Source organism: Oncorhynchus tshawytscha, linkage group LG13 (assembly GCF_018296145.1).
Source record: "Oncorhynchus tshawytscha isolate Ot180627B linkage group LG13, Otsh_v2.0, whole genome shotgun sequence".
Taxonomy (NCBI): Eukaryota; Metazoa; Chordata; class Actinopteri; order Salmoniformes; family Salmonidae; genus Oncorhynchus; species Oncorhynchus tshawytscha.
Window position 1 is genome coordinate 63,402,871 of NC_056441.1, and position 13,169 is coordinate 63,416,039.

At 43.2% G+C, this 13,169-nt stretch overlaps 1 protein-coding gene across 2 annotated transcripts in view; it reads left to right on the forward strand.

Annotated features, from left to right (window-relative positions):
- Positions 1-13,169, forward strand: part of LOC112246924 (Golgi SNAP receptor complex member 1) — a 47,473-nt gene that overhangs the window by 33,316 nt on the left and 988 nt on the right. For both annotated transcript variants that reach the window (XM_024415538.2, XM_024415539.2), the window contains exon 8: positions 10,585-10,667. In XM_024415538.2, coding sequence (XP_024271306.1) covers positions 10,585-10,667 — 83 coding nt within the window. The remainder of the gene's footprint in view (positions 1-10,584; positions 10,668-13,169) is intronic.

Genomic DNA, 13,169 nt, shown 5'->3' on the forward strand with positions numbered 1-13,169 from the left:
TCCATCCCTCTCCATCTATCCCTCCCTCCCCCTCTCATCCATCTTCTCTTCCTGCCGCAGCCCACCCACAGATAGCTGCCAGAGGGGAGGCTACTGGCACAGGTGCTTCATTAAGTGGATTTGTGGGCCGTGCAGCACCTCTTCCTGTCCAGCTCCTCTTCCTGTCCAGCCCCCCCCCTCACCCACCCGAGTCTCCCTCTCTCTTCCCTCTTGTTTTAGCCAAGCAGAAAATTACACTGGATGAGAAAGCCACGATCATTATCGGTTCCCTCCCCGTCTTGAACACGCCTAACAAGACACATCCACGCACACAGCCAGAAGATAATGAAGCATATTTTTTCTCCTGATTAGTTTTTGTGTGTTATTATGCCCTGTGGGGACGAGGAGGGTTGAGCTATGATTCATTTATGTGAATTAATATGCATTGGGCTTTAAGACCCAGGTTGGAAATAAAAATCGACAATGTTTTGAGAAGAACAGTTGGGACTCCAGTGACCGAAGCAGAAAGAAAAGACTGCGATTTTCACAGCACAGAAATGCTGTTTTTGGTAGTTAAAGTAACATATCCATATTAAGCTCTGTCAAATTGGGGTTAGACTGGAGAGAATTGGTCTTAATAAACCCATCTAGAAACCCCACAGTGACTTTACTTTAGATGCTAACGGTGATGAGCTGAATTAGTTTAGCATTGAGCTGGTTTTCAGACCGGTCGAGTCAGTGTGTGTGTGTGCTTTAGCCTCGCCCCTATCAGATAGCAGCTCTGATTGCCAGCGCGTTAGCGTAGCGCTAACGCTGGCCCAGTGTTAGTCAGCAGCGTTGGGCTTTGGGAAGAGAGGTGACTGGTCTTCCCCTCTGACTCTGGAGAACATGATATATGAGCTAGATCCTTGGCATAGGGACTGATGGTCCCCTCAGCAACACCCTACGAGGTGTTAGGCTGTCAGCAGCTGGCAGCGATGAAGATTAGACAACACACACATACACGCTTATTCAAACATGTACTACAAATGGTAAACTACCACACTTTCTCAAACACCTTCGCTCCCACACACTCAACAACACACAGTGCACCCACATCCTTACATAGTGAGGAAGTTTCCATATCACAGCTATTTAATCTTCCAATGACAAGGCAGCACTCAGTTGAAGGAGATGGGAGAACATTAAGTGCTTGATGTCCATGTACACCGAAGCACACCACAAGATCTGAAATCAGCTAGAGCCCTCAGGCTTTGTTCCAGGCCTCATGCCTTATAAGAAAATAACCGCGCTAACAGAAATGTACTATATCTGAACTGAGATGCAAGATCTGAAATTAGCTAGAGCCCTCAGGCTTTGTTCCAGGCTTTACGTCTTTGAAGGAAATGGACTCTAACTGAATGGTACCGTCTCTGACGGTGCATTTAGTCTCTTCAGACTAAATTACAGTTACCATGTGAAAGCTACTATTTTTTTTTCTCAAATGAGATTGTATATCTGCTGTCTTGAGGTGTCTGGGGAAAACAATATCTAACAGAGGGTTGTTCTCTGAAGCTTTTTTGCTATGAAGTGTGTGTCTGTGTACAGTGCCTTCGGAAAGTACTTTATCCACATTTGTTTAGGCTACAGCCTTATTCTAAAATTGATTAAATAGATTTTTTCCACTCATCAATCTACACAAAATACCCCATAATGAGAAGGAAAAACTTTTTTTGTAGAACTTGTTACTAATTAATATTTTAGTATTCAGACCATTTACGCAGTACTTTGTTGAAGCATCTTTGGCAGCGATTACAGCCTCTAGTCTTCTTGGGTATGACGCTACAAGCTTTGCGCACCTGTATTTGGGTAGTTTCTCCCATTCTTCTCTACAGATCCTCTCAAGCTCTAAGCTTTGTCAGGTTGGATGGGGAGCGTTGCTGCACCGCTATTTTCAGGTATCTCCAGAGATGTTTCATCGGATTTAAGTCCGGGCTCTGACTGGGCCATACAGACATTCAGAGACTTGTCCCGAAGCCACTCCTGCGTTGTCTTGGCTATGCGCTTAGGGGTGTCATGTCGGAAGGTGAACTTTCATCCCAATCTGATGTCCTGAGAGCTCTGGATCAGGTTTTCATCAAGGATCTCTGTACTTTTCTCCATTTATCTTTGCTTCAATCCTGACTAGTCTCCCAGTCCCTCTCGCTGAAAACCATCCCCACAGCATGATTCTGCCACCACCTTGCTTTACCTTAGGGATTAGAGGTCGACCGATTTATTGGAATGGCCCTTTTAATTAGGGCTGATTTCAAGTTTTCATAAAAATCGGTCATCAGCATTTTTGGACACCGATTATGGCCGATTACATTGCACTCCACGAGGAGACTGCTTGGCAGGCTGACGACCTGTTACGTGAGTGCAGCAAGGAGCCAAGGTAAGTTAGCATTAAACTTGCCTCCATCATTCTTAAGTGGAAGATGCATTAAACTTATCTTAACATAATCACTAGTTAACTACACATGGTTGATGATATTACTAGTTTGTCTAGCTTGTCCTGCGTTGCATATAATCGATGCGGTGCCTGTTAATTTATCATCGAATTACAGCCTACTTCGCCAAATGGGTGAAGTAGTATTTAGCAAATGCATTCGTGAAAGAAGCACTGTCGTTGCACCAATGTGTACCTAACCATAAACATCAATGTCTTTCTTAAAATCAATACACAAGTATATATTTTTAAACCTGCATATTTGGTTAATATTGCCTGCTAACATCAATTTCTTTTAACTAGGGAAATTGTGTCACTTCTCTTGCGTTCAGTTCATGCAGAGTCGGGGTATATGCATAAGTTTTGGCTGCCTAGCTCGTTGTGAACTGTGTGAAGACCATTTCTTCCTAACGAAGACCGTAATTAATTTGCCATAATTTTACATAATTATGACATAACATTGAAGGTTGTGCAATGTAACAGCAATATTTAGACTTAGGGATGCCACCCATTAGATAAATTACGGAACGGTTCCGTATTTCACTGAAAGAATAAACGTTTTGTTTTCGAAATGATAGTTTCCGGATTTGACCATATTAATGACCCAAGGCTCGTATTTCTGTGTTATAATTAAGTCAATGATTTGATAGAGCAGTCTGACTGGGCGGTGGTAGGCAGCAGCAGGCTCGTAAGCATTCATTCAAACAGCACTTTCCTGCATTTGCCAGCAGCTCTTCACTGTGCTTCAAGCATTGCGCTGTTTTTATTTATTTATTTATTTCACCTTTATTTAACCAGGTAGGCAAGTTGAGAACAAGTTCTCATTTACAATTGTGACCTGGCCAAGATAAAGCAAAGCAGTTCGGGCACATACAACGACAGTGTTACACATGGAGTAAAACAAACATACGGTATAAACAAGTCTATATACAATGTGAGCAAATGAGGTGAGAAGGGAGGTAAAGGCAAAAAAAGGCCATGGTGGCAAAGTAAATACAATATAGCAAGTAAAACACTGAAATTGTAGATTTCCAGTGGAAGAATGTGCAAAGTAGAAATAAAAATAATGGGGTGCAAAGGAGCTAAATAAATAATATCAATAGAGTAGGGAAAGAGGTAGTTGTTTGGGCTAAATAATAGGTGGGCTATGTGCAGGTGCAGTAATCTGTGAGCTGCTCTGACAGTTGGTGCTTAAAGCTAGTGAGGGAGAAGTGTTTCCAGTTTCAGAGATTTCTGTAGTTCGTTCCAGTCATTGGCAGCAGAGAACTGGAAGGAGAGGCGGCCAAAGAAAGAATTGGTTTTGGGGGTGACCAGAGAGAGGTAGTTTGTCACCTGCTGGAGCAGGTGCTTACAGGTGGGTGATGCTATGGTGACCAGCGAGCTGAGATAAGGGGGGACTTTACCTAGCAGGGTCTTGTAGATGACATGGAGCCAGTGGGTTTGGCGACGAGTATGAAGAGAGGGCCAGCCAACGAGAGCGTACAGGTCGCAATGGTGACAAAACGGATTGCACTGTGATAGACTGCATCCAATTTGTTGAGTAGGGAATTGGAGGCTATTTTGTAAATGACATCGCCGAAGTCGAGGATTGGTAGGATGGTCAGTTTTAAAAGGGTATGTTTGGCAGCATGAGTGAAGGAGGCTTTGTTGCGAAATAGCAAGTCAATTCTAGATTTCACTTTGGATTGGAGATGTTTGATGTGGGTCTGGAAGGAGAGTTTACAGTCTAACCAGACACCTAGGTATTTGTAGTTGTCCACGTATTCTAAGTCCGAGCCGTCCAGAGTAGTGATGTTGGACAGGCGGGCAGGTGCAGGCAGCGATCAGTTGAAGAGCATGCATTTAGTTTTACTTGTATTTAAGAGCAATTGGAGGCCACGGAAGGAGAGTTGTATGGCATTGAAGCTTGCCTGGAGGGTTGTTAACACAGTGTCCAAAGAAGGTCCAGAAGTATACAGAATGGTGTCGTCTGCGTAGAGGTGGATCAGAGACTCACCATCAGCAAGAGCGACATCATTGATGTACACAGAGAAGCGAGTCGGTCCAAGAATTTAACCCTGTGACACCCCCATAGAGACTGCCAGAGGTCCGGACAGCAGACCCTCCGATTTGACACACTGAACTCTATCAGAGAAGTAGTTGGTGAACCAGGCGAGGTAATCATTTGAGAAACCAAGGCTGTCGAGTCTGCCGATGAGGATGTGGTGATTGACAGAGGCGAAAGCCTTGGCCAGATCAATAAATACGGCTGCACAGTAATGTTTCTTATCGATGGCGGTTAAGATATCGTTTAGGACCTTAAGCGTGGCTGAGGTGCACCCATGACCATCTCTGAAACCAGATTGCATAGCAGAGAGGGTATGGTGAGATTCGAAATGGTCTGTAATCTGTTTGACTTGGCTTTCGAAGACCTTAGAAAGGCAGGGTAGGATAGATAGGTCTTTAGCAGTTTGGGTCAAGAGTGTCCCCCCCTTTGAAGAGGGGGATGACAGCAGCTGCTTTCCAATCTTTGGGAATCTCAGACGACACGAAAGAGGTTGAACAGGCTGGTAAAGGGGGTGGCAAAAATTTTGGCAGATAATTTTAGAAAGAAAGGGTCCAGATTGTCTAGCCCGGCTGATTTGTAGGGGTCCAGATTTTGCAGCTCTTTCAGAACATCAGCTGACTGGATTTGGGAGAAGGAGAAATGGGGAAGGCTTGGGCGAGTTGCTGTGGGGGGGGTGCAGTGCTGTTGACCGGGGTAGGAGTAGCCAGGTGGAAAGCATGACCAGCCGTAGAAAAATGCTTATTGAAATTTTCAATTATAGTGGATTTATCAGTGGTGACAGTGTTTCCTATCTTGTGGGCAGCTGGGAGGAGGTGTTCTTATTCTCCATGGACTTTACAGTGTCCCAGAACTTTTTTGAGTTTGTGTTGCAGGAAGCAAATTTCTGCTTGAAAAGCTAGCCTTGGCTTTTCTAACTGCCTGTGTATAATGGTTTCTAGCTTCCCTGAACAGCTGCATATCACGGGGGCTGTTCGATGCTAATGCAGAACGCCATAGGATGTTTTTGTGTTGGTTAAGGGCAGTCAGGTCTGGGGAGAACCAATGGCTATATCTGTTCCTGGTTCTAAATTTCTTGAATGGGGCATGCTTATTTAAGATGGTTAAGAAGGCATTTAAAAATAATAATAACCAGGCATCCTCTACTGACGGGATGAGATCAATATCCTTCCAGGATACCCCGGCCAGGTCGATTAGAAAGGCCTGCTCGCTGAAGTGTTTCAGGGAGCGTTTGACAGTGATGCGTGGAGGTCGTTTGACCGCTGACCCATTACGTATGCAGGCAATGAGGCAGTTATCGCTGAGATCTTGGTTGAAGACAGGAGAGGTGTATTTAGAGGGGTTGGTGGTTAGTGTGCCCGTGTTTAAGGCTTTGGGGAGGTACCTGGTAGGTTCATTGATAATTTGTGTGAGATTGAGGGCATCAAGCTTAGATTGTAGGATGGCTGGGGTGTTAAGTATGCTCCAGTTTAGGTTGCCTAGCAGCACGAGCTCTTAAGATAGATGGGGGGCAATCAGTTCACATATGGTGTCCAGAGCACAGCTGGGGGCAGAGGGTGATCTATAGCAGGCGGCAACGGTGAGAGATTTGTTTTTAGAGAGGTGGATTTTTAAAAGTAGAAGTTCAAATTGTTTGGGCACAGACCAGATCTTTGCAGTAGATTGCAACACTGCCCACTTTGGCAGTTCTATCTTGTTTGAAAATGTTGTAGTTTGGGATGAAAATTTCAGAATTTTTGGTGGTCTTCCTAAGCCAGGATTCAGACACAACTAGAACATCCGGGTTGGCAGAGTGTGCTAAAGCAGTGAATAAAACAAACTTAGGGAGGAGGCTTCCAATGTTAACATGCATGAAACTAAGGCTATTACGGTTACAGAAGTCATCAAAAGCGTGCGCCTGGGGAATAGGAGTGGAGCTAGGCACTGCAGGGCCTGGATTCACCTCTACATCGCCAGAGGAACATAGGAGGAGTAGAATAAGGGTACGGCTAAAAGCAATAAGAATTGATCGTCTAGAACATCTGGAACAGAGTAAAAGGAGGTTTCTGGGGGCGATAAAATAGCTTCAAGGTATAATGTACAGACAAAGGTATGGTAGGATGTGAATACAGTGGAGGTAAACCTAGGTGTATTGAGTGATGATATGAGAGATATTGTTAGAAACATCATTGAAACCAGGAGATGTCATCGCATGTGTGGATGGTGGAATTAATAGGTTGGATAAGGTATAGTGAGCGGAACTAGAGGCTCTACAGTGAAATAAGCCAATAAACACTAACCAGAACAGCAATGGACAAGGCATATTGACATTAAGGAGAGGCATGCTTAGTCCAGTGATCAAAAGGGGTCCAGTGAGTAGTGAGGTTGGTTGGGGTCATGGCGATTTAGACAGCTAGCCGGGCCATTGGTAGCAAGCTAGCATAGGAAGGAGGTCTGTTATTAGCCACCTCGTGCGTTTCCGTCGGTAGGATTAGTGGGGTTCCGTGTGGTGGAGGGGATGAATCCAATTTGCAAAAAAACAATAGATATAGTTATAGAGGCCCAAGAAGTAAAAAAATAATAAATTGTCCGATAGGTCTATTCAGATAGCAGCCGATAAGACAGCTAACGATTAGCGGACCGCAGATGGGCGTTCAGGTAACGTCGCGACGGAGGAGCCACCCGGATAACTCCCTCTGGTAGATAACGTCGGTAGTCCAGTTGTGAAGGCCCGGTGGGGCTCTGCGTTGGCAGTAAAACGGGTCCGGATAGGTGATTGTAGCCCAGGAGTGACTGATGGAACTCTTCAGCTGGCTAGCTCCGGAATAATTGATGTTTGCTCCGGAATCGACGAAAGCCGATAGTCACACGGATAGCAGCTAGCTAGCTGCGAGATCCAGGTATAAATCTCCAGGGTTAGCGGTTGAAATCCGGGGACATGGAGAGAAAAATAGGTCCGGTATGTTCCGGTCCGAGCCGCACCGTACAAAACTGGCAATAGATTTTCGAGCTAAAGGATAGCTGATGACCACAAACCGTGGTTAGCTGAATACTAACAATTAGCCAGTTAAGAAGCTAACTAGCTTCAGGCTAGCTTCAGGCTAGCTTCTGGATTAGCTTCTGGTTAGCTTCTATGGAGGATTACAGATTTGAGGTAAATAATACTTTCTTTTTTTCAATATAAAATGGTGAGGTGGGTTGCAGGAGAGTGTTTTGAAGATGAGTTTATGGAAAATAAAAAAGGTATGCGAAGAAAGTTGTACATATATATACGGGACAAGACGAGGACAAAAGACGTCTGAACTGCTATGCCATCTTGGAGTGTTTTATGTTTGACTATCAACTCCCAAGATTAGGCTGGCAATACTATAGTGCCTATAAGAAAATCCAATAGTCAAAGGTTAATGAAATACAAATGGTATAGAGTGAAATAGTCCTATAAGAACTACAACCTAAAACCTCTTATCTGGGAATATTGAAGACTCATGTTAAAAGGAACCACCAGGTTCCATATGTTCTGAGCAAGGAACTTAAACGTTTGCTTTTTTACATTGCACTTTTACTTTCTTCTCCAACACTGTTTTTGCATTATTTAAACCAAATTGACCATGTTTCATTATTTATTTGAGACTAAATTGATTTTATTGATGTATTATATTAAGTTCAAATAAGTTTTCTTTCAGTATTGTTGTAATTGTCATTATTACAAATATATATATATTAAAATATCAGCCGATTTAAGCGTCGGGATAGGCTTTATTTTGGTCCTCCAATAATCGGTATCGGTCGACCTCTAGTAGGGATGGTGCCAGTTTCCTCCAGACGTGACGCTTGGCCATATGATTTGATGGGATGGCTTATGACAGCTGTTGTCACCTACAGTGCCTTCGGAAAGTATTCAGACCCCTTGACTTTTTCCATATTTTGTTAGGTTAGTCTCATTCTAAAATGGATTAAATAGCTTTTTTCCCCCTCATCAATCTACACACAAAAAGTTTAGAAATGTTTGCTAATTTATAAAACATAACAGAAATATCACATTTATGCAAGTATTCAGACCTTTTTGTTGAAGCACCTTTGGCAGCAATTACAGTCTCGAGTCTTCTTGGGTATGACGCTACAAGCTTTGCACACTTGCATTAGAGGAGTTTCTCCCATTGTTCTCTGCAGATCCTCAAGCTCTGTCAGGTCATATGGGGAGTGTTGCTGCACAGCTATTTTCAGGTCTCTCCAGAGATGTTCAACCGGGTTCAAATATGGGCTCTGGCTGGGTCACTCAAAGAGAATCAGAGACTCCTGCGTTGTCTTGGCTGTGTGCTTAGGGTCGTTGTCCTGTTGGAAGGTGAACCTTTATCCAAGTCTGAGGTCCTGAGTGCTCTGGAGCAGGCTTTCATCAAGGATCTCTCTGTACTTAGCGCCCTTTGCCTCGTTCCTGACAAGTCTCCCAGTCTCGATTGCTGAAAAGCACCCCCACAGCATGATGCTGCAACCACCGTGCTGTGGGGGTGGTGCCAGGGTTCCTCCAGACGTGACGCTTTGCATTCAGGCCATAGAGTTTGTGACGACCCTCCCACTCTTTCTGCCGTATTCTCTCTTTGTTCTTGTTTCCTTATTTAGGATGCCGGTGGACGGAGTTGGGAGGGTCGTCAGTTACATGGGAAACACCTGGGCCCGGTGTGTCCCAGGATAAATACACCACTTCCCCATTCATGGAGGAGACTCTCTCCATGCAGACACCTTTATGGATTTTGTTGTGTTTCTTGGTGGCCTTTTGGTTGTTTGCTTTGGCACCTTTCAACACCCTGCATTATCACATTCATGCATGCAAAACACTCACTTACCTTACTGATTACACACACCATTGTATATTATACTTAGTTACTTATTTAATAAATATATATGTTTTGTTACTCCTTATCTCCACGTTGTCTCCCTTTTGTTATGGGCTTTGAGCCGGTTCGTGACAAGTTCAATCTTGGTTTCATCAGACCAGAGAATCTTGTTTCTCATGGTCTGAGAGTCCTTTAGGTGCCTTTTTGTTGAACTCCAAGAGGGCTGTCATGTGCCTTTTACTGAGGAGTGGCTTCCTTCTGGCCACTCTACCATAAATCTGGAACTCTAGAGCTCTGTCAGTGACCATCGGGTTCTTGGTCACCTCCCTGACCAAGGCCCTTCTTCCCAGATTGCCCAGTTTGGCTGGGCGGCCAGCTCTAGGGAGAGACTTGGCGGTTCCAAACTTCTTCCTTTTAAGAATGATGGAGGCCACTGTGTTCTTGTGGACCTTCAATGCTGCAGATGTATTTTTTTGGTGCCTTTCCCCAGATCTGTGCCTCGACACAGTCCTGTCTCGGCGCGCTCTACAGACAATTCCTTCGACCTCATGGCTTGGTTTTTGCTATGACATGCACTGTCAACTGTGGGGCCTTTTTATATATAATATATATATATATATTATAACAGCTGTGTGCCTTTCCAAATCATGTCCAATCAATTGAATTTTCCACCGGTGGACTCCAAGTTGTAGAAACATCTCAAGGATGATCAATGGAAACAGAATACCATGAGGCTAGAAATTGACCTCTGGTGCAAAGGGTCTGAATACTTATGTAAATAAGGTATTTCTGTTTATTACATCTTTAAATGTGTTTACATTTCTAAAACCCCCCCCACCGCTACACTTGCCACCTCTCCTGAAAAATATAATTGGGAAACACTGTGTGCTAGCACTACACGCCTCAGTGTATCTCTGCGCTAATATCCACAGGGCCTCAGACTCTGCTCCCCCAGCATTTCTCTCTCTACATTCTAAATTAATGTGAAAGTTCTCCTCCCCCTCTAATGGGTTTCTCTGCCTCCACCCGCCTTCTGTCTGTCACGGTAGTTGCACTTGGGTTACCACACACACACACAATCGTGCCTCATACTTTCTGCTAGAGAAAAGCTGTTTGATAACAAGCCTTACAGGTGTGATATTGTAGTGTTGCCTATACTCTCGATTGGAGAAAAGCTGTTTTATAACAAAGCAGAAGATTTACAGGGGTGATATTGTAGGGTGGGTTACCTCTCCCCTAATTAAACCTGTGTTTGTCACTGTCTTCCTCTTCTCTTCCTGCAGTATTGCCATGGCGACCAAGGAGAACATGACATCCCAGAGAGGGCTGTTGAAGTCGATACACAGCAGGGTCAACACTCTGGCCAGTATCCTTTACCACACCTAGCAAACTTTATGCACATTGGAGATTCTCCATTAAACATCATGTTTAGAACTGGGCTTAAAATGTGTCTGGGAAGCCAACCCTATGTTCATATCTGTTTGAGAAAGAACAAATTCACAAATACCTATTTAGGTATTTAATCCGACCAAGAAATTCTAGAGATCCAGGTATGTGTTTTAAACAACTTTTATTTGATCATAACTGTCTTTTAATGCCACGTAGAATATATTTTTATCCAAAGAAATTTACAGAAGTGAGTTAATGTGAATTGATCCCCGTAGGAACTGAACCCACGACCGTGGCGTTGTTAGCGCAACGCTCTTACTCATTAGGTCCTCTATTTACCGTACTATTACCTCCTGTGAGCTGCAACCAGACACAATACAGCTCTAGAGTCCCTTAACCTCTCTAGGGTATGTGGGACTCTAGCGTCCCACCTGGCCAACATCCAGTGAGATTGCAGAGCGCCAAATTCAAATACAGAAATAGTCAGTATAAAAATTCAGAAAACAAAACATATTTTACATAGGTTTAAAGATGAACTTCTTGTGAATCCAACCACGGTGTCAGATTTTTAAAATGCTTTACGGCTAAAGCATACCTTACGATTTATTTGAGAACATAGCCCAGCAGACAAATCATTACAAACAGTAGCCAGCCAAGTAGAAGAGTTACACAAGTCAGAAATAGAGAGAATTAATCCCTTACCTTTGATGATCTTCATATGGTTGCACTCAGAAGACATTCATTTACTCAATAAATGTTCCTTTTGTTCAATAGTCTCTTTATATCCAAAAAACTCTTGATTTGTTTGCGTGTTTTCTTCAGTAATCCACAGGCTCAAACGCAGTCAAAACAGGCAGACAAAAAAAATCCTAATTTTATCTGTAAATGTCATAGAAACATGTCAAACAATGTTTATATTCAATCCTCAGGCTGGTTTTAGCCTAAATTATCTATAATATTTCAAACGGACAATAACGTCGTCAATATAAAAGGTAAACAAGAAAGGCACTCTCGGGATTGCGCATGAAAAAGCTCTGTGACACGTCAGGGTCCACTCATTGACTGGTCTTACTCCCTCATTTATCAGAATACAAGCCTGAAACAATTTCTAAAGACTGACATCTAGTGGAAGGCATAGGAACTGCAATTTGAGTCCTAAATCAATGGATATTGCAATGGCATTGAATAGAAAACTACAAAACCCCCCAAAAAACTACTTCCTGAATGGATTTTTCTCAGGTTTTCGCCTGCCAAATCAGTTCTGTTATACTCAGACACTATTTTAACAGTTTTTGAAACTTTAGTGTTTTCTATCCAAATCTACCAGTTATATGCATATCATATCTTCTGGGCCCGAGTAGCAGGCCGTTTAATCTGGGCATGCTTTTCATACAAAATTCTGAATGCTGCTCCCTACCCTAGAGAAGTTAAACAATTAATGTCAGAGTGACTGTCGGTTTACATTACAAATCTTAACTGTTTCTTAGGGTGGCAGCAGGTAGCCTAGTGGTTAGAGGGGAATTAAGCCAGTAACCGAAAGATTGCTGGATCGAATCCCCGAGCTGACAAGGTAAAAATCTGTCATTCTGCCCTTGAAAAGGGCAGTTAACCCACTGTTCCCCGGTAGGCCGTCATTGTAAATAAGAATTCGTTCTTAACTGACTTGCCTAGTAAAATAAAGGTTAAATTAAAATATATATATATATATAGGCCCAATGAGCATGCTCCAAGATTAGTTTGTATTGTTATCAAACACATCTATCCCAGCCAGATTTAAAGACCCCCTCCATTGGTTTTTGAACTTTTCCTGTTGAAAAGTGATATCGCAAGTATAAATGTAGTGAAGTACAGGTCACTAAATAGGTAAAAAAATATGTTTTCATCTAAATTTCAAGGAGTAGGGCATTCAATGAGTTGGTCTGATGGGAATGTGTGATGTCATCGGCCTCCCCCTTGCTTGAAAAGCAGAAGAGGAAAGCTTCCCCACCCCCACTTGTGCCATGTCATGACATACCTGTACCACCTATTGAGATGTGCCTTTTGTTAAGTAAATCTGGTGTTACATGAGGTGAAAAGGAGACTGGAGTGCCACTTTAATGGGAGCCTGATTCTGCCTGGTATCTTCTCTTTGCTCTGAGCATGGTTGTCAGGCCTTCCAACCGGGCGATACAATATATTCCTCACACGAGGCACCAACACCAGCCTCTTCGGGGGAGAAATTCCTATTGATTCTAAGGAAATATCTGAGCATGCGGAGCATTTTGATCCATTCTGGTCCATTTAACTGACTGGGGGGGATTGAGGGCTTAAATTGCTCCATTCCTCACTCCTGCTAGGGTTCTATGAACAACATATTGGATCATATCTCACTTTGCTCTCAAAAGAAAATACATAAATTCATAAATACAATTTCAGAACAGACCAAAAATATTAGCAATGACATCAGAAAAGCAGGCAAATCGACTTTTTTAGATTCTAA